General features: G+C 41.1%; 1 protein-coding gene across 5 annotated transcripts in view; it reads left to right on the top strand.

The window, feature by feature from the left end:
- LOC131185003 (uncharacterized) overlaps positions 1-8,543 on the top strand; it is a 136,776-nt gene extending 128,233 nt beyond the window's left edge. For all 5 annotated transcript variants that reach the window (XM_058157014.1, XM_058157016.1, XM_058157013.1 and 2 more), the window contains one exon: positions 7,143-8,543. In XM_058157014.1, coding sequence (XP_058012997.1) covers positions 7,143-7,225 — 83 coding nt within the window. In that variant the 3' untranslated portion in view covers positions 7,226-8,543. The remainder of the gene's footprint in view (positions 1-7,142) is intronic.
- The last annotated feature ends 13,697 nt before the right edge of the window (positions 8,544-22,240 follow it).

Here is a 22,240-nt window from a genome sequence, read left to right as displayed (position 1 = left end):
TCCCGGGAAGTCTGATGGAGACCCTAAGGAATTAGGTTTATTGAGGGAGCGGTTCGGAGCTCCCACGTAACACCTATCCTGCGCAGACTGCACTGGCTACCTGTTGTTTTCCGGGTGCGCTTCAAGGTATTGGTTACCACCTTTAAAGCGCTCCATGGCTTAGGACCGGGCTACTTACAGGACCGTCTACTGCCGGCCTCTATCTCCCATCGTCCGGTGCGTTCCCACAGAGAGGGACTCCTCAGGGTGCCGTCAGCCAGTGTCGACTGGCGGCCCCCAGGGGGAGGGCCTTCTCTGTGGGGGCTCCGACCCTGTGGAACGAACTTCCCCTCGGCCTTCGACAACTACCTGACCTTAGGACCTTTCGCCGCAAACTTAAAACTTATTTATTTCATATGGCTGGACTAGCTTGATTTTACTTTTAAATTTTAATTGAATTTGATGGGTTTTTAAATTTTTGTAATTTTATGGGGTGTATTGTTATTTTAAATTTTTGGGCAAATTTAAATCAGTTTTTTAAGGGTTGTTTTTAACTATTGTGTATGTTTGTATTTTATCTGCCTGTTCACCGCCCTGAGTCCTTCGGGAGAAGGGCGGTATACAAATTAAAATATTATTATTATTATTATTATTATTCCAGGCTATGGTGGACAGCCACGTGCAAGAATGGGGCAAAGATTATTTGTCAGAAGCCTCTAAAGTGAGAAGCGTGACCCAAGTCTTGACTGGAAGGGTTTCCAGGCCTGACACCTGGTACGTGTCCTTGTACCAAGAGAATTCCCCTCTCTTAAGGAACTACCACCACTTTATGGCAGCCCTGAGAATGAGGTTTGAGGACCCCTTGGCAGAGCAGAAAGCCAAAATTCGCATGAGGTCCATCAGACAAGGGAGGAGACCAGTGGCTGACTACAACCAAGAGTTCAGCGATCTGGTACCTCTCATGAGAGGGTGGATGGAAGTGGCTCTTTTGGACATATACAAAGACGGTCTAAATGGGAATTTGTATAAGTTGTGCAGAGCCCGAGCGTCCCCGACTACCCTGCATGGCTGGTACACCCTGGCAGCAGAAATTTTTTATTTATTTTTTTATTTATTTATTTATTAGATTTTTATACCTCCCTTTTCCCGAAGGACTCAGGGCGGTGTACAGCCAAGGATAAAAACTCAATATATATACAATTAAAAAACCAAAATTTAAAACAGAGCAAATTACAAAAAAGGCCGACATTAAAAATTTGAAAATTTAAAACCATAAAACAATAAAAACCCAATTTAAAATTTAATAAAACTATTAAGCCAGTCCCGCTTGAATAAATAAGTGTGTTTTTAGCTCATGGCGAAAGGTCCGAAGATCAGGCACTTGGCGTAAGCCAGGGGGAAGTTCGTTCCAGAGTGTCGGAGCTCCAACAGAGAAGGCCCTGCTCCTGGGGGCCGCCAGCCGACATTGTTTGGCGGACGGCACCCTGAGAAGACCCTCTCTGTGAGAGCGTACAGGTCGGTGGGAGGCATAAGGTAACAGCAGGCGGTCTCGTAAGTACCCGGGTCCTAAGCCATGGAGCGCTTTAAAGGTGGTAACCAAAATCTTGAAGTGCACCCGAAAGACCACAGGAAGCCAGTGCAGACTGCGTAGCAGTGATGTTACGTGGGAGCCACGGGTGGCTCACGTTACTACTCGCGCAGCCACATTCTGGACTAACTGCAGCCTCCAAGTGCACCTCAAGGGCAGCCCCATGTAGAGAGCATTGCAATAATCCAACCGAGAAGTGACCAGAGTGTGAGTGACCGTGCATAAGGCATCCCGGTCAAGGAAGGGACGCAACTGGCGAACCAAGCGAACTTGGTAGAAGGCCCTCCTGGAGACGGCCGCCAGGTGTTCATCAAAGGACAACCGTCCATCCAGGAGGACGCCCAAGTTGCGTACCACTTCCCTTGGGGCCAATAACTCGCCCCCAACAGCCAGCTGTGGGTGCAGCTGACTGTAGCGGGGTGCCGGCATCCACAGCCACTCTGTCTTGGAGGAATTGAGCTTGAGTCTGTTTCTCCCCATCCAGACCCGTATGGCTTCCAGACACCGGGACAGTGCTTCGACAGCTTCGTTGGGGTGGTCCAGGGTACAGATGATAACTCACCCCGAAACCACTGATGACCTCCCCCAGCGGCTTCATATAGATGTTGAACAGGAGAGGCGAGAGAATCGACCCCTGAGGCACCCCACAAGTAAGGTGCCTCACGGACGACCTCTTCCCCCCTGTCAACACCGTCTGTGACCGGTCAGAGAGATAGGAGGAGAACCACCGATAAACAATGCCTCCCACTCCCAATCCCTCCAACCGGCACAACAGGATACCATGGTCGATAGTATCAAAAGCCGCTGAGAGATCTAATAGGACCAAGGCAGAAGAGTAACCCCTATCCCTGGTCCTCCATCCACCAACGCGACCAAAGCCGTCTCCGTACTATAACCGGGTCGGACTGGAACGGGTCTAGATAGACAGCTTCATCCAGGTACCGGGGAAGCTGCCATGCAACCACACTCTACAACCTTCGCCACAAAGCGAAGGTTGGAGACTGGACGGTAATTCCCCAAAATAGCTGGGTCCAGGGAAGGCTTCTTGAGGAGGGGTCTCACCACCACCTCTTTCAAGGCGGCAGGGAAAACCCCTTCCAACAGAGAAGCATTTATAATCCCCTGGAGTCAGCCTCGTGTCACTTCCTGAGTAGCCAGCACTAACCAGGAGGGACACGGGTCCAGTAAACATGTAGTGGCATGCAACCTCCCCAGCAACCTGTCCATGTCCTCGGGAGCCACAGAATCAAACTCATCCCAAACAACCTCAACAAGACGCGTCTCTGTCATCTCAGCTGGATCATCGCAATTTTGGTCCAAACTATCCCGAAGCTGAACAATTTTATCATATAGATAACCGTTAAACTCCTCAGCTCGTCCTTGTAAAGGGTCATCCTGTCCCTCCTGATGAAGGAGGGAACGGGTCACCCGAAACAAGGCGGCCGGGCGGTTATCTGCCGATGCAATGAGGGTGGAAACGTAAGAACTCATTGCCACTAGGTAGGTCTTAGTAAAAGACCTCACTAGTGTCCGATCAGCCTCGGAACAGCTAGACCTCCAAGTGCTCTCTAGGCGTCTTCTCCAGCGTTTCATCTCTCTCAGCTCCTCAGAAAACCAGGGAGCCAATTGAGATCTACACCGGGTCAGAGGCCGCAAAGGCACGACACGGTCCAAAGCCCCAGCCGCGGCCCGTTCCCAGGCCGCAACTAGTTCTTCAGTCGTGCCGTGGGCAAGATCCTCAGGGAACAGCCCAAGCTTCATCCGGAACCTCTCCGGGTCCATCAGACGCCTGGGACGGAACCAACGCATTGGCTCCGTCTCCCTGCGGTGGTGGGCGGCGGTCCGAAAGTCTAGGCAGAGGAGAAATGATCTGACACCAGTTCCATCACTATATCTCCTAATTCCAGATCATTAACCCACTGACCAGAGATAAAAATCAAATCTAGTGCGCCTCCCCCAATGTGTGTAGGGCCATCAGTTACTTGAATCAGGTCCAAAGCCGTCATGGAGGCCTGGAACTCCTGAACCACTGTTGACGACAAGCCGGCCGATGGCAAGTTGAAATGGCGCTCTCACAGAGAGGGACTCCTCAGGGTGCCGTCAGCTAGGCAGTGCCGTCTGGCGACACCCAGGGGAAGGGCCTTCTCTGTGGGGGCTCCCACCCTCTGGAACGAACTCCCCCCAGGACTTCGTCAACTTCCGGACCTCCGAACCTTCGTCATGAGCTTAAACGCACTTATTCATCTGCGCGGGACTGGATTAGATTTTAAAATTATTGGTTTTAAGGGGTTTTTTATTATTTATATTGTTTTTTAAATTCGGCAATAGAATAAGTTTTTTAATTGTTATTTTTTAATTTGTATTTATATGTATTTTAACTGCCTGTGAACCGCCCTGAGTCCTTAGGGAGATAGGGCGGTATATAAATTTGAAAAATAAAAAAAAATAAAAAATAAATCCCCCAAGACCAAAAGTCTGGGAATCTGGAAATGGAGATCGACCTAGCCAATGACCGCCTGCGAAGTGATGGGGGTTGGAGGCAAACCCCAACTCAGTTCCAGAGGGAATCGGCCAAAGATTCTGTTGCAGCGGAGAGTGGGAAGAAGAAACCCACGGGCTGTTTCAGATGTGGAAAAGAAGGCTACCGAGCGGCTGAGTGTCGTGCGAAACTGCCGCCAAAGACGACCTCTAGTGGCAAAAAAGCAACGGCGCAGGCGGAACCGAAACCGCGAGAGGTCACAAAGAGGGGAGCGGATGTCGCCAAGAACATTCCTCCCATTAAGGAGGAACTTGGAACTCCTTCTGGGTCAGATGACAGCGAGCCATCATCAGAATCAGACGAGGATCTTCTGATGAGTTGGAAAGGAGGGGCCCTTACCGTTCCAGTAAAACTGTGTGTCCCATCTTTGGGAATGCAAGGGGAAATGCTAGCCCTCTTAGACTCTGAGTGTATCCAATGTATCATCAGCCCCGAGGTGGTGGAGAAAATGGAACTAAGACTAAAAACATTGAGCAGGCCCATAGCCTTTTGCCAGCTAGATGGGTCGGTGGCGAGGGGAGGCCCAGCCCATTTTGTGACGGAACCCTTAAAGATGACCATAGAAGACCACTGAGAAATCATAAACTTCATAGTAGCCCCAGGGATGGACCAGCCTCTCGTACTGGATCTTTCGTGGCTCTGAAAATGGAACCCGAAAATAAACTGGAGAACAGGGGTGTTGCGACTCCACACAAAGGCGCAGAAGAAGGAGAAGATAATTTTAAACCCCCCTGACCCTGAGCCCCCCTGAGATACTGGGGTCGATGTTTGAACGGCTGGAGGGGGAGGAAAAAAATTCTAAAGAGTACTGGGACCTACGAGAGGTCTTTAGTGAAAAAGCCTCTGACGTGCTGCCTCCCCATAGGCCCACAGACTGTGCAGTAGACATTTTACCAGGGGTGAAACTCCCGAAACCAAAATCTTACCCCGTGACCCAGAAGGAATTGGGAGAATTACGGAACTTTATAGATAAAAATTTGGAGCGAGGATTCATTCAACCGGCTAGACCTCGGGTTGCAGCCCCAGTCATGTTCCAGGAAAAGAAAGATGACACCTTTCGCTTGATAGTTGACTATAGAAACCTGAACTGTGTGTGTGTGGAAAATGTATACCCCACGCCTCTTATGAAAGACATGCTCACCCACTTGGCCAAAGGAAAGTTCTTTACCAAACTGGACTTACGGGAAACGTATTATAGAGTACGCATAAAGGAAGGGGATGAATGGAAAACGGCCTTCAATTGTCCCCTTGGTTGCTTTCAATTCCGAGTCCTACCATTTGGATTGCAAGGGGCCCCTGCAGTTTTCATAATAAATGAAGTTCTCCATGAACATTTGTTTAAAGGAGTTCTTGTTTATCTTGATGACATACTTATTTACACAGAGACGATGGAGGAGAATGTGAAGCTAGTAAGAGCAATACTCAAAAAATTACTGGCCGCTGAACTGTATGCAAAATTGTCTAAATGTGAATTCCATCAAACGAAAATCAATTATCTGGGATACCGTATTTCCTCTGACGGATTGGCCAGGTCGATCTCCATTTCTGCTGCCAGGGTGTACCAGCCATGCAGGGTAGTCGGGAACGCTCGGGCTCTGCACAACTTATACAAATTCCCGTTTAGGCCGTCTTTGTATATGTCCAAAAGAGCCACTTCCGTCCACCCTCTCATGAGAGGTACCAGATCGCTGAACTCTTGGTTGTAGTCAGCCACTGGTCTCCTCCCTTGTCTGATGAACCTCATGCGAATTTTGGCTTTCTGCTCTGCCAAGGGGTCCTCAAACCTCATTCTCAGGGCTGCCATAAAGTGGTGGTAGTTCCTTAAGAGAGGGGAATTCTCTTGGTACAAGGACACGTACCAGGAAGCCGCCCTTCCAGTCAAGACTTGAGTCACGCTTCTCACTTTAGAGGCTTCTGACAAATAATCTTCACCCCATTCTTGCACGTGGCTGTCTACCATAGCCTGGAATAAACCTAATTCCTTAGGGTCTCCATCAGATTTCCCGGGAATTGGGGGAATTTTAGGTTTTTTCCTTCTGCGAGGCAACATTTGTGCAGCAGGGGTCCCCCGGCCTCTATCAAGATCTGCAGCCCCTGGAGAAAGGAGCTCAGGCTCTCGTTCCTTCAGAATTTCTCTGCTGTATGCCGCTCCCCCGGTGGCTGTCAAAATTTCTGTTTCCATTTCTTCCCCCTCCCTCCAGGGATTTTGGGTGTGGGTCTCATACCTTTCATGATCTGCTTGTCGCTCCATCACTTCCCGATACAGTCTGACAGCCTGAGAGATCTGCAATTTATCCTTAATCTGCTGTTCATGCTGCCAGTGGGAGATCCTTTTCTTCTCCTGTTTACGTGTTGTAACGTGCTGAGTGTTGAGGGATGGCCACTCACCCGGTCCTGGGAGGTTGTCAAACTGTAGGGCCAAACCTTCCTTCAGTCGTCTCACCACTGTTTCCAATTTCTTTTGCCACTTTTCCTTCTTGCTGAGGAGTGTGCGATACGGCAGCCAAGGCTCCTCCCTCATCCTCCAGTTCCCTTTCTGGGGTTGGCTTTTTTCCCAGAACAGATTCATTATCAGCTCCTTGGGAAAATTTCTGGGATGAGAAGTCTTCCAGCTGTGAGGTGATTGATGTCTCTGGTAGCTGCTCATTATCAGTTTCACATTCATGCTCCGACATCGTTAAGAAAAAGTTTTCAATCCCCTCGGTTGTGATCCGGGATGACTGATTTTTTGGTGAGTTCTGGCTTAATGTCAGCTAGCCTCAGATCAGTACTTAAGAAAATAAAGACCCAACTCCATCATTTTGAAGAAATTGGTAATTTTTACTAAGCAAGTCTGAAATGCAGGACAGGCAAAGCCAGAACTGGAAGTAAATCAAAACCACAACAAGTAAACTTGATGGGATGACTTTATAATGTGAGCATGATCTAACCATTGTTCTTGAAACTGAGCTTAGATTGAGTAATAGTCTTAAAAGAGCTTAAGTCCTTTAAGATGCAAGGAACAGATCTTGATTCCTCTTTATTTTCTCCATGCAGCATCAGCTTTAAACACACCACTCAGCTGGACACTTCTGGCATTGTCTCTCACCATTGGAATCTCAATTCAGAAGTTTCTCTAAAAATATGGATATCTCCTCCCCACCCTAACAATTATTGGTGATGGTACCCGTAATACTTTCAAAATTCTACTACAAAAGCCATATTGACTCTTGGAAAGATATCAGTGCTAAGCAGACTATGTCTAAATGGACAGGTGTCAAAATTTATCGTATGTAGAAAACCATTGCACCGTTATTGCTTGAAGATGAACCTGCATTTATTGTCCCCTTCCTCTTTTCCCTAATTGGTTATATTAGTTGAACACAACATGACCATATTTCCAATGCATGGAGATGCTATCTTTCCACTGGAGTTTCTCAGTTCTGAGTGGAAGCAGCTTGAAACGTATTTTTTCAGCATCTGTCTTGGCATCTGGAGTTTAGCAGCAGCAGCAGCAAAAAGAATAGAAGGATTTGATCAATTCAGACTGATTTTCTAGCCCCACCAACTGACTGTGTCCTGTGTTGGAGGCTGGCTTTGATAATTACAGGTGGTCCTTGACTTATGACCACAATTGAGCCCAATTTCTGTTGTTAAGCGAGACATTTGTTATGTGAAGTTTTGCCCCATTTTACGACCTTTGTTGCCATAATTGTTAAATGAATCACTGCAGTTGATAAGTTAGTAATATGGTTGTTCAGTGAATCTGGTTTCCCCATTGACTTTGTTGGTCAAAAGATTGCAACAGATTGGACACAGCAACGGTCATAAGCATGAACCAGTTGCCAAGCATCTAAATTTTTTAGTGCCAAGGGACATGAAGAGTGTCTCAAAGAGTAATAACTGAAGAGCAAGTCTATCAATATCCTTTGACTGTTGTCCCTGTTTCCCTGTCTTCTAGAGTGTGAGCTATTCCCCAAAACTGTTTCATTTGAGCATTTTATGAGCATCTTTCTTATCTCCGTAATTTCTGAAGATCTGAAAAGTATTGAGTTCAGACAAACTCTGAGGTTTCCATGGGTCAACTAGGGTTGTTTAACCAACTGTGACTCCATTTGATAGTGGGGCCATCCATCCCGTTCTGTTCTAGTTTATCAAAAAGAGGGTATGGTTTACCTTATCAAATGCTTTAATGAAATCTAAGTACACTACATCCATAGCATTCCCTTGGCCCACTAATTTAGTCATTATCAAAGAAAGCAATAAGATTTCTTGTTTTCTGACACAATTTGTTTTCAACAAATCCAAGGTGCTTTCTGGTAATCACTCTGTTCATTTAGAAGTACTTGCTAACCTAAAGCTTGATTGTCATGTCTAGGATTTTCCCAGGTATTGATGTTAATTGATCTGTTGTTTCCTGGATCTACTTTTCTTTCCTTTTTAAAATTTGGAAACAATCGGGTGGGTTCTAAATGTTTTTACTACCGGTACTGTGGGCGTGGCTTATTTTGTGGGTGTGGCTTGATGGTCATATGACTAGGTAGGCATGGCCAACTCAATGTCTCTCATGTCAAGGGGTACCTCGCCTGGCCCCTCCCCTCCCAGCCATTCCTTGTCACACCCAGCCTCAACGTATCTATAGTTCTGCAAAAACGTTGTTCACCTTTTTGCAACTTTATTATCTACATCAGGGATCTCCAAACTTGCCCACTTTAAGACTTGTGGACCAACTCCCAGAATTCCTCAGCCAGCTTTGCTGTCTTAAAGTCTTAAAGTGGCCAAGGTTAGAGACCTCTGTTATAAATGCACTTTCATGGACCACTCCTTTCAAGGAGGAAATGGCTCACATGCTTTGCCCAAGAGTGTGATAGGCAACAATCTTTTAAGGGGCTGCTAGAAAGAAGGGGGGGGGAAAGTATTTTCCAAAGCACCAGAAGGCAAAACAAGAAGCAATGGGTGGAAACTCAACAAAGAGAGAAGCAACCTAAAACTAAGGACAAACTTCCTGACAGTGTGAATCTATATAGGTTTCAGTCATAATTTCACATATAAAATAGCCAGTCATGTAATACGACCTGCATATTGTTCAAAACAATCATTAGTATTATGGCTGATGTTTGACAGCAAGCCTAAAATCCCCATTCCCTCCCCACTCCAGGGAAAGGTTACATCAAAATCCCCATTCCCTCCCCACCCCACTAATCTGTTCTGGGAAGGAATCAAACTCCCCTCTCTTCATTTCCCCCCCAAAAAATATCCCAGATAATTAAGGAATAATCAAGCTGCTAGCAAGGAACCTGCCTGGAATTCCACATTCCTGCCAGCTGCATAAAGGAAACTTTGTAAGCAGAAAACAGCTACCGGTGCATAGAGATCATAGAAAGTGGAAGCCGGAAGTTCGGCTCCATTTACAAGCAGGCAGAAAACTCATTCAAGACAGGATACTTCACAATGGAAATCGCCCAAACCTTTTTGGAAACAAAGCCCATGTTGCACAAACCCTAAAACTTCAAAAACATTGAACCATATAAGAATTCCTCCTCTTATCCAATTTGTTGTTCAGCTGACCCAGAAAGGAGCTTCTAATCGCTCTGTCAATTTAAAGCAACAGCGGGTTCCCCCCCACCTTCTTCTTTGCCAAGCGATCTCCTGGCTGAGAAGCCAGCCAATCAGTTGGGAGGCTTCTTGGCTTCTCAATTTAAAGGGACGGTGTCTTGCTTTTTTTCCCCCTCTTCTTCGACAAGTGAGTCTTGATTTTTTCCTTCTAGCCGATCAGCTGGGAGTCGGGAGGCAGCAATAGATTGGGGGCGGGGCCAGGCAGAATTTTTACTACCGGTTCTCCGAACTACTCAAAATGTTTTAACAGTTCTTGCGAACTGGGGAGAACCGGTAGCAACCCACTACTGGAAACAATGTTGGATTTCCCCAATGTTGGCACTTTCCTGTGCTTCAAGATTTCTGAGAGATTTCAGTCAGTGGCTCTGGGATGACATCCATCACCTCCTTTAACACCCTGGGATGTAACCCATCTGCTCTGGGGACTGGAATTCAGAATTCAGAGCAACTGGGTGTTCTCTCACCAATTCTTTGTCTATTTTTGGCCCTTCAAAAAGATCTTGACTCTGTGTCGGAATGGTCAAAAATTTGGCAACTCCAAATCTCAACCAGCAAATGCTCTGTCTTACACATTGGAAAAAATCAGAACATTAAATACAAGCTTGATGGGCATTGCCTTATAGATGACCCTCACCCCGTCAAAGACCTTGGAGTTTTCATATCAAACGATCTAAGTGCCAAAGCCCACTGCAACTACATCGCCAAAAAGGCTTTAAGAATTGTAAACTTAATCTTGCATAACTTCTTCTCCAGAAAGATTACATTACTAAACAGAGCTTACAAAACATTTGCTAGACCAGTTCTTGAATACAGCTCGCCTGTCTGGAACCCACACCTCAGTTCGGACATTAATACAATTGAGCGTGTCCAGAAATATTTTACAAGAAGAGTTCTCCACTCCTCTGATCACAACAAAATACCTTATGCCACCAGACTTGAAATCCTGGGTTTAGAACCTGAGTATAACTCATAAAATCATCTGCTACAATGTCCTTCCAGTCGAAGACTACTTCAGCTTCAATCGCAACAATACACAAGCACACAATAGATTTAAGCTTAATGTTAACTGCTCCAATCTTGATTGTAGAAAATATGATTTCAGTAACAGAGTTGTTAATGCATGGAATGCACTACCTGACTCTGTGGTCTCTTCCCAAAATCCCCAAAGCTTTAACCAAAGACTATCTACTATTGACCTCACCCCATTCCTAAGAGGTCTGTAAGGGGCGTGCATAAGAGCACCAGCGTGCCTACCATTCCTGTCCTAATGTTCCCTTGATTGTATCCAATTCGTATGGTTATTTCATGCTTATACTTATATATATTGTTGTGTTTGACAAATAAATAAATAAATCCCAGAGAAAAGGTCTGCAAAAAGGAAACATTGGTATATAAAAGTTAGAGCTACTTATAATAACAGAGAGGTAATTATAATAGCAATAGTAATAATATATGGAGATAATTTTCATTATCAGAATAATAGCACAGAAGCAATAGAACTAGAAAAAGTATATACAGGTGAAACTCGAAAAATTAAAATATCGTGCAAAAGTTCATTTATTTCAGTAATGCAACTTAAAAGGTGAAACTAATATATGAGATGAAAACCCCACATTCAAAATCTCAGAAAATTAGAATATTGTGAAAAGATTCAAAAGGTTCACTTTTCCCTTCCACATAACTTTCTATTAATGTGCTTTGATTTGGGACCATCCAACTTCTTTTGCAATTACCTTTTGAGGCTTTCCCTCCTTATGGAGGGTGTCAATGGTGGTTTTCTGCATAACTGTCAGGTCAGCAGTCTTTCCCATGATTGGGATTCCTGCTGAACCAGACTGGGAGACCATTTAAAGGCTCAGGAACCATTTGCAGTTGTCATGGCTTAATTATCTAATTAGAGTGGGACACTTTGAGCCTAGAATATTGAACCTTTTCACAATATTCTAATTTTCTGAGATTGTGAATTTGGGGTTTTCATGAGTTGTCAGCCATAATCATCAAAATTATGACAAATCAAGGCGTGAACTATCTCACTTTGCATATAATGAGTCTATCTCATATATTCGTTTCATCTTTTAAGTTGCATTACTGAAATAAATGAACTTTTGCAAGTTATTCTAATTTTTCGAGTTTCACCTGTAGGATAGAGGTAATAGGAAACACTCCATATAGACTAACTTTTGCAGTTATAGAACACCTTTGTTTTTATTTAAAAAAAACCCACATCTCCATCCCTTTATAAAAGACACCACCTTGTCCAGGGTCCACTGCTTTTGTGCCTCTTGAGTTATTCAAACTGATTCACAGTTTAACTGGGTACTTTAAAAAGGTATCTGTGGCAAACACAAGTTGCTGTTTGAAGTGTGATGGAAAACCAATTTTCAAATGGCTGATGTGTAAATTCTATAAACTGGTTAAACAAACCATGGATTTGCACAAAATGAAAACTTAGCCATTGTAAGCAAATTACACTTTTTAGTTTTTATTTTATTTTTTAAAAAATTTTAACATTACAAACAAACAAACAAACAAAAAAGAAAATACATTTCCACCCTTGTGCTATACATAAAAAAAAAGGAAGATTTGGGTCTTCGGATATATCCTCATGATTGCCAAAATCCACGTTCTCGAGGTACAGGTACCGAGGCGTCCAATGTTCCAAGCGCATAGTCCACGAATGGTTTCCAAGTCTTCCAGAAAATATCTTCTTTATACACACCACTTCTAATTTTAATATCACATGTCATTTTATCATTTAAGGCTAATTTCCACATTTCAGAATTCCACTCTTCTATTCTAAAAATCACATCTAGTTTCCAATATCTAGCTATTATAATTCTACCTATTATAATCATAATTCTAATCAATTCTTTTTCATATTTTGTTAATTCTATTTCCTTAATTACCAACAATAATATAGTTTCCACTCTTAATATTATTACTTTCCCCATCATTTCAAATATCATTTTCTCCAATTGTTGCCAAAACTTTTTAACCTTATCACATTTATACCACATATGTTCATAAGTCCCCGATTCCATCTCACATCTCCAACATTTTTACTAATTTTTTATCCATTTGTGACAATCTTACTGGAGTCAAATACCATTTCAAACAACTTTATAATTATGCTCTTTAATCCTTATAGATAAAGTTCTCATAATTCTACTATTCCAATTCACATTCCAATCTGACTCTGGTATTTCAATATTAAGATCTTTTTCCCAATTTGTCCTCATCACTCTTTGTAATTTTTCATCAGAATTTATAATCTTATAAACCCTACTAACGAGTCCCTTTAGCCCAATTTCATCTTTCATAATCCGAGATACTAAATATTCAAATTCAGTTTCACATCTATTTATCGAATAGTTTTCCCTTAATTTTTTTGTCCATTTTTCTATCTGTATTTTTTCAAACCAACTTAACCCTAATTTTCAATAATTTCTTTATTCCTCCTTTCATTTTCCAAAACTTTTATCCAATCTCTAATAGTTTCTATATTTTCCTCTTTAATCACTTCATTACGCTTATATTATTTTTAATCGCCAATTTCCAATTGTCTTCCCCAAAAGATTATATCCGGAATTAAAATTTTAACAAATTTATTCCACATTTTACTTAATCCCTTTAACCAATAACTTCTAATTACACATTTTAAGTTTGCTTTATCTAAAAACCACCTTGATCCAAATTTCTCTATATCCCTTAACTCTAAGTCTCTCCAATAGTTATCCTCACCTTTAAATATTTTTACCACTATCCGGATACCATATGCACAGTAATAATTAAATAATTTGGGGATTCCTAATCCACCTTCCTTTTGATTTTGATACCACATTTTTTTCACTAATCTAGGTCTTTTCCCACCATTGCAAAATTTGTCCAATTTTTTCTGATATCCTTCAATATCTTTCTCTGTCAAATTTAGCGGTAGCATCTCAAATAAAAAGTTAAACTTGGGCAGCAACATCATCTTACACATTGCAATTCTACCAAACCAAGACAACTTTAACATTTTATATTTATCTATCTTCTTCTCAATTTTATTGATCACCACATCATAATTAAGTTTTTTCAATTCTTTAACCTTGAGTGAGAGTACTATACCCAAATATTTCAATGTATTTTTAATCCTTATCCCAAATTGCTCTTGCATATTCTCGCGCTCATTACCATTACTATCCATCAATAATTCTGATTTTGACCAATTTACTTTCAGACCTGTCATTTCCTCAAATTCTTTCAAATGCTTATATATCTTTTTCAGGTCTTTCTCTATATTTTTCAAAATAATTAAAGTATCATCCGCATACAAATTTATCTTATACCCCTTATATCCTTCTAATTCTTCATCTTTTTCTATCATTTTTGTCAGGATTTCCATAGCCAATAAAAATAATGTTGGGGACAAGGGACATCCTTGTCTCGTACCTGCTTCTAATTTTATCTCTTCAGTTAATATTCCATTCACCTTCACTCTTGCACTACTTTGATACAATTTTGAAATAACATGTATAAACTTGTTACCAAAGCCTAAAGCCTCCACAATTACTTTAATAGCTTCCCATTGTACGGAATCAAAAGCTTTAAAAATGTCCAATGATACTATACCAATTTTATCACCATTATGTTCAGCTACATCTATAATATTTAATACTCTTCTAACAATATCACTCATATATCTGCCCTTCACGAAACCTACTTGGTTGTAACTTATATATCTATCTATAAATCTATTTAATCTATTACTTATAATAGCAGTAAATATCTTTGCATCCTGATTAATTAAAGAAATGGGCCGATAGGACTCAATCCTTTCTAAATCTTTATCTGGCTTAGGAATTAGGGATATCACCGTTCTATTCCATGACGAAGGTACTTCTCCACCATGTAATATTCCATTAAATAATTTTTGCAATCTTGGTATTATTAATTCTTTAAATTCTTTATAAAACTCAGCAGGTAATCCATCCTCACCTGGAGCTTTCCCTAATTTTATTTTTTGTATAACTCCATTAATCTCATCTTGTGTTATATCTTCTTCCATCAATTCCTTATATGTTTGATCAATTTTCACCACATCTTTTTCTAAATAACGTTGCAATTTTCCCCGATTAACTGGTTTCTTTGAATATAGATTCTGAAAAAAGTTTCTAACCACTTCACATTTCTCTAATTTTTTGTAACATTTTATACCTCTATCATCTATCAAAGCTCCAATTTCTCTCTTCTCTCTTTTATTTTTCGCCATCTTTGCCAATAACTTAGAGTTTCTGTTACTAAATTCAAAAAAATTCCTATTTAAATATCTCAAATTTCTTTTTACCAACTCTGTATCCTCTTCTATCATTTTATTTCTTAACATATTAAGCTCCTGAAGAATTTTTTTTTTTAGTAAGCAAAAATTGATTTTCCAATTCTTTAATCTGATTTTTATCCCTTTCCATTTTAATTTTATAATTTTTATATTTCCTACTTGATAATTTAATACTCTCCCCTCTAAACACCAATTTCATCGCATCCCAAACAATTTCAAATTTAACCTCCCCGTTATCATTTAGTCTCCAAATTTCCTCCAATTTTTAAGTATCCATTTTTATCCTTTTCATTTTATACAGTTTCTCCTCATATCTCCAATAACTTCTTTTTCTCAAAATTAAAATCTAAATCCACCATAACTTCTGCATGATCAGAATCTTTAAAATTCCACATCTACCTTATCCACATTGTTCAGCAAATCTTTAGAAAGAAAAATATAATCAATTCTAGAATATGTATTATATATCTTAGAGAAAAAGTATATACTCTTTCAATTCCTTTGACCTCTCTCACACATCCACCACGCCATTTGAAGCATCCACGTATTTAAAATCCCCATTTTATTTGCTCCTCCACAGCGGGTGGGGTTAGTACTATCTATTTTATCTCTGATTAAATTAAAATCCCCAGCCACAATTACTTTCCTACACTTTCATTCTCCAAAATTTTGTTATTTTTCAAGAAATTCTCTTTGTTTCTCATTCGGTAAATATAAATTAACAAGTGTCACTTTTTCCTCATTAAGATTTCCAACAATTATTACATATCTTCCATCCTCATCCAAAATTACCTGATGTTTTTCAAAATACACCCTATCTGAGATCAATGTTGCAATTCCTCTGGCTTTTGAAGTTCCAAATGCTTTTTCATATATTTGCATACCTTTTATATACATTCTATTTGAATCTTCAGATTTCTAATGGGTTTCTTGTAGAAATAAAATATCTGGTAAATCTCTTTTAATCTTAAATTCCAATCTTCTTCTTTTAATCTTATTCCCTGTACCCTTCACATTCCATGACATTATTTTTATGACTCCCATTTAAACTGCAAATTTTTCAATCCTATCCCCGCCTCTTCCTTTCTGTGCCCAAAACCCAACATTAAACTCCCATATAACCAACATTTAGCATAAAGAAAACAATAAAAAAAGCAGAAAAAGACAAAAGACAAAACAAACAATAAAATACAAACAATCTTCTTCCCCCACATCCTCGTCGGTTTTGCCTCTATAAAGAGAATGGGGGAGAGGGGACTGCCAATGTCCGGGCCACTTCTTTCGGGCTGTCTATTTAAATTCATCACTCAAGAAAAAAGAAAGTGATGGCTCTCGCCCGCATTCGGCTTTGTATTTTCCAAGACTCTTATCTGCTTCTTCTCCTACTGTATCCTCACGACTTTTCTTCTGTTCAACCAACACAGGTGATATTTCTTTCCTCTTTAACCCTTTAGGGTCTTGCCCCCCAATAGCCCCTTTTTCTTCTTCTAGGGTTGATGTTTCCACGTATATTCCACCCATCTTAAGCATTTGATCTTTTATCTCCATTAGATCCTCCACCTTGATCAGTCCAAGCTCCCGTAAATATAATATTGCATCTATGTCTGGGGTAATTGTACGCATCCTTCCTTTATAAAAAAATTTCAATTGTTGTGGTGGCCTCCAGTTATATTTAATTCCATTATCTCTCAAAACCTTTGTAATTGGTTTTAGAAAAAATCTCCATGCCCTTTCTTCTCTTGATATATCCGGGAAGACTTGAATAGTCTTCCCTTCAAACTTCAAAGCATCTCCCATCTCTCTCACCTTTTTTTTTGTTTTTGTTTACATTTATACCCCGCCCTTCTCCGAAGACTCAGGGCGGCTTACAATGTATAAGGCAATAGTCTCATTCTATTTGTATATTTTTACAAAGTCAACTTATTGCCCCCCCAACAATCTGGGTCCTCATTTTACCTACCTTATAAAGGATGGAAGGCTGAGTCAACCTTGGGCCGGGCTCGAACCTGCAGTAATTGCAGGCTACTGTGTTCTTAATAACAGGCTTTTACCAGCGTGAGCTAAACCGGCCCTTGGCCATAACTTCCAGCTTATCACCAAGATTTGCGAACCTGACAAGCACATTCCTGTTGGAGCCATTTTGCCTTCTATATCCAATTCTAAAAACACTTGCCAGATCTGCTATTGTAAACGTAAGTTGCGTGTCAAGATCATTAATCCATTTTAAAACCCGCTGTTTCAAATTATCTACCTTTTCTTCTGGAATCCCTCGGATAACCAAATTATATTTCCTCATCTCTTCTTCCAGGAGACAAATTCTCTTGTCTTGCTGCTCATTTTTGTAAAATATTTCACCAATTTGCCGATCCACTTTTGCCTCATGTACATGGATCTGCTCAAGTTCATCTTTAATAATTGTCATTTCCTCTCTTTGCTTTGCAAAATTTTCATTCATTTCTTGTTTCATTTTTTTCATTTCCAATGTCATTTCCAATGTCATATTATCCATACGCTCCGATAGTCCTGCTATTTTTTCCCCAATTTTATTTAAAGCTGCAGCAACTTGCTGCGTTTCTGAAGGTTGTTGAGTCATTTTAAAAAGTTTAAAAGTTTTCAAACTAGTATTTCAAACCACTTTTGCAGAGGGTCTTAATGAAGATCAAGGGACAGCAGTTTTTTAATTGAAGCCGAAGCGGCTTATTTTGCACTCGAAAATTTATCTCTCAGTAGCTTGTGACTCATAGTCACTCCACAAAGAGCACAGATAACTCACAGCTTTTAAACAATAATCAGCGCCATTTTTTCTCCACGTCAGCAAAGGAAAAAGAAAAAAAATAAGAAATTTACTGCTTCATTCCAACTTAAACTTCGGGGAAAAATCCTCTTTTGTTATCTTATGCACAGTCACTCATGCTCTCGTTACCTCTCGCCTGGACTACTGCAATGCTCTCTACATGGGGTTCCCCTTGAAGAGCACCCGGAGACTTCAGCTAGTTCAGAATGCGGCTGCGCGGGTTATTGAGGGAGCGTCTCGGAGCTCCCACATAACACCTATCCTGCGCAGACTGCACTGGCTACCTGTAGTTTTCCGGGTGCGCTTCAAGGTATTGGTTACCACCTTTAAAGCGCTCCATGGCTTAGGACCGGGCTATCTACGGGACTGCCTACTGCCGGCTTCTATCTCCCATCGTCCGGTACGCTCCCACAGAGAGGGACTCCTCAGGGTGCCGTCAGCCAAACAGTGTCGACTGGCGGCCCCAGGAGGGCCTTCTCTGTGGGAGCTCACCCTGTGGAATGAACTTCCCCTCGGACTTCGACAATTACCTGACCTTAGGACCTTTCGCCGCGAACTTAAAACTTATTTATTTCGTATGGCTGGACTAGCCTGATTTTTATTTTTATTGGATGGGTTTTTAAAATTTTGTTATTTTACGGGGGAGTATGTTTTTTAACATTTTTGGGCATTTGAATTAGTTTTTTAAGGGATGTTTTTAATTACTGTGTGTATTTATATTTTATCTTCCTGTTCACCGCCCTGAGTCCTTCGGGAGAAGGGCGGTATACAAATTAAATTATTATTATTATTATTATTATTATTATTATTATTATTATTATTATTATTATTATTATTATTATTATTATTATTATTATTATTATTATCTGTGATCATAAAAGCACATAAACAAGCTGTTAATTTCCTCTCAAAAAAAAAATTGTCCGTCAGAAGACAACGCCCAGTAAAATCCTGCTGCTGCTCCGGTCAAGTTTCCAACACAAAAGATCAATTTAATCTTCAATTAAATTCTTCTCATTGACAAATTCAATCTTTAATATTCACTCCTTGACCTCAGCAGTAAAACACAGAACACGATAGTTATAATAGGAAGAGCAAAAGACAGCAATTTATTCCAAACTTATCGTGTCTGCCAGTCGGCTGGTCACCCCCACGCTGTAAAAACTCCTTAATTCAAACAGTTTCAGATGACCTACCGGTTTTAAATTCAGTCTGCTGGGCTGTTAACACTTTCACTTCACGATTTATTAACGTTCATCCGTAACGGTGCATTCCAAACACATAAATCCTCATAAATCTTCATTAATAAGCCCTGTGAAGTGAAGGAAAGGTCCTTACCCCACCACGGTCATGGCCACGCCCCCTAAGCAAATTACACTTTATCTAGGTATTTATCAAAGGGCACATTGATGGTTCTGATAAAAGTTCAGAGAAGAGCAACTAAGATGATCAAAGGCCTGGAGACTAAAACATGAACGGTTGCAGGATTTGACTTGGCTGGTCTAGAGAAAAGAAGGATAGTGGGTGCCCTGATGGCAGTATTCCAGTATTTGAGGGGCTGCCACAAAGAAGAGGGTGGTCAAATTATTCTCCAAAACACCAGAAGGCAGGACAAGAAACAATGGTTGGAAACTAATCAAAGAGAGAAGCAACCTGGAGTTAAGGGGAAACTTCCTAACAGTCAGGACAATTAACCAGTGGAACAGCTGGCCTCCAGAAATTGTGGTGATGCATCACTGGAAGTTTTTAAGAAGAGATTGGACAACCATCTGTCTGAAATGATATAGGGCCGTGACGATAGCACGCGTGCCGGAAGTGACATGCAGAGCCATCTCTCCAGGCACACGAGCCGCCGCTTGTTGCTGGGTTCTAGCACGCCAGCCAGCTGGTCTTCATGTGCGCTGGAGTGCCAGAAACCGGAAGAGCAGCTGGGAAGGTGATCTGGTTTCCGGTGCATGCATGTGCACTGGCCAGCTGGTCTTCGCGCATGTAGAAACTGGAAAACCAGGTGGCCAGTACACATGCATGCTCATTCTGGAAACTAGAAGATCATCTTCCCAGCGTGTGCATGTACACCAAGCGGCTGCTCTTCCGGTTTCCGGCATGCACACGCAGGTGCATGTGCGCGCCCCTGTTTCAGCACTCTGTGCCAAAAAGGTTTGCCAACGCTGGTATCGGGTCTCCTGTTTGAGCAGTGGGCTGGACTAGAAAACCTCCAAGGTCCCTTCCTCCTATCCTATCCTATCCCATCCCATCCCATCAAATTCCTGACCCATCTGCAACTGTTCATTTCACAATACACAATCAAGTTTTTGCGTATTGTTTAGTACTTTTTTCTTTTCCTCCTTGTGAACAGACAGTATGTAGATCACATGACTCATCCCTAATGTATGTTCTTCAAAACAAAGATTGGCTGGAAAAATATTGTGATAGCAAAATACCAAATTCAGATACTGGGAAAGCATATATGAAGGCCTAAATAATTTTTGTCATTGTTGCCAAGAAAGTTCAACAGTTAGTGTATCCTTTCCCCCCACATCCTTCTTTGCTTCTTCAGATGCCTGGTAACCCTGGACAGAGTTCCTCAACCTTTCTGGCTTTGTGGACCAACTGGGTAGTGATAGATGGGTCTGTGCAAGCAGCAGGATGCACGCTTGTATGTAGTTGCATTTGCACAAGTGGTGGGCACGAATGCACACTGCTTATGCAAATGGAGAAGGTGTGCACTACCTAAAGGCCCATTACTTATCTCTGTTAAGGGTAATTGTAACTAAGGGTGTCTCTTTCTTGTTTACTTCTCTACCTTTGTAGATAAATTTTCAATTAGAATTTATTATGTGTAGATGTCTCCATTTTCTTCTCATGAAGTTAATCTTCTAAAACTGCATCTGTGGGCGTGTGCTTCTATTTTGGAGATTAAAAAATTAGGATCAAACAATTCTTGTGTTACAGTAGTGGCCAAACTTGTGGAAACCTTTTGGAAAAAGTGTAGGTTTTTTTGAGGTTTGATGGCTAATAACACCATTTTTGGGGGGAGTAGTATATCAACAAGAATATATCAACGGAAAGATAATTTAATCAAGAATGTAATGCAACAAAGTTTGTTCAATTATCTGTATTCTATGAAAAGTTATAGCCAAATAACCAGAAAAAGGAAGCACAACTTGCTTAAGTTGATATCAGGTAGCTTTCCTTCATCTGATTGTAGCCAATGAGCATGAGTGTTTAGAGAGCCAATCAGGTGTCATCTTGTTTTGGCAATGAGCCAATCAGATCACAGTAGGATTCAGTTATTGATGTCATGTACTGAAACTGAGAGGACATTTGTCAGTGTGTTATGTGATCACTATCAAGTTGGCTGGGGAGTTTTTTGTGTTCTTTCCTTTAGTGAGCTTGTAAAACATAATAAAATTAAAGTAATGGTACAAAGAGTTGAGTGGTCACTCAGAAAGCATGTAGAATAGTATTAATAAGTGAACAAGGCCACAGTTATAAAGAAATTAGAAGAAAAATTGGTGGGAACTTAACCAAAGGTGGCATTTCAAATTTTTAAAGAGGTATAAGGTGACTCAGTCACTACAAAACCACACTGGTAAAGGCAGGAAAAGGTGCACAACAGCAAGTGATGATAGAAGAATTAAGAGACTGTGAAGAGAAAAAAATAGAAAATTTTAAGAGAAAAAAATAATCTGGGTGTATACAAGATGAAATGGCGCAATGCAATGTGAAGTTGAGTGCAAGGGCTGTTCAGTGCAGACTGCAGGAATTTGGCCTAAAATCTAGAATTCCATGAAAAAAGCCACTTTTAACTCTCAAACAAAGGTTGAAAAGACTAGATTGTGCTAAAACCCATGTTATCTGGGTTTGGGACAGTGTTATTTGGAGTGGTGAGACCATCTGTTTGGTCGTGATGGCATAAAATATGTAAGGAGAAGAATCGGAGAAGATTTGCATCCTGATTACATGACATGTACAGTGAAACACCCAGTCAGTGTTATGATCTGGGGTTGTAAGACATCAAAAGGGGTGGGCAGAATTTGTGTGATTAATGGGAATATAAATGGCCAAAAATACGTTAATGAAATACTTGAGCCCAAACTGAAGCCACCTGATCTTTTCCAAGACAATGAAACATTTATATTTCAACAGGATTCAGCTCCATGTCATGTTGCTGCTCTGTGCAAAAAATGGTTTCAAGATCATCCTATTCCACTGCTGGAATGGCCTGGGAATAGCCCAGACCTTCACCCAATTGAAAATCTATGGAACCGACTCAAGAAACTTGTTAGTCAAAAGTGACCTAGCAATAAAACCCAGTTAATAGAAGCAATCCTTCAATCTTGGTTTCACATTAGAACAGCTGCAGAACGAAAAGACTTGCTTCACTCCATGGGAAGACGTTGCAAGGTTCATGCTAAAGGTTAC

This window comes from Ahaetulla prasina, chromosome 14 (assembly GCF_028640845.1).
Source record: "Ahaetulla prasina isolate Xishuangbanna chromosome 14, ASM2864084v1, whole genome shotgun sequence".
NCBI lineage: Eukaryota > Metazoa > Chordata > Lepidosauria > Squamata > Colubridae > Ahaetulla > Ahaetulla prasina.
Note: the sequence above shows the minus strand (reverse complement) of the source record. Positions and strands in the feature narration are given on the sequence as shown.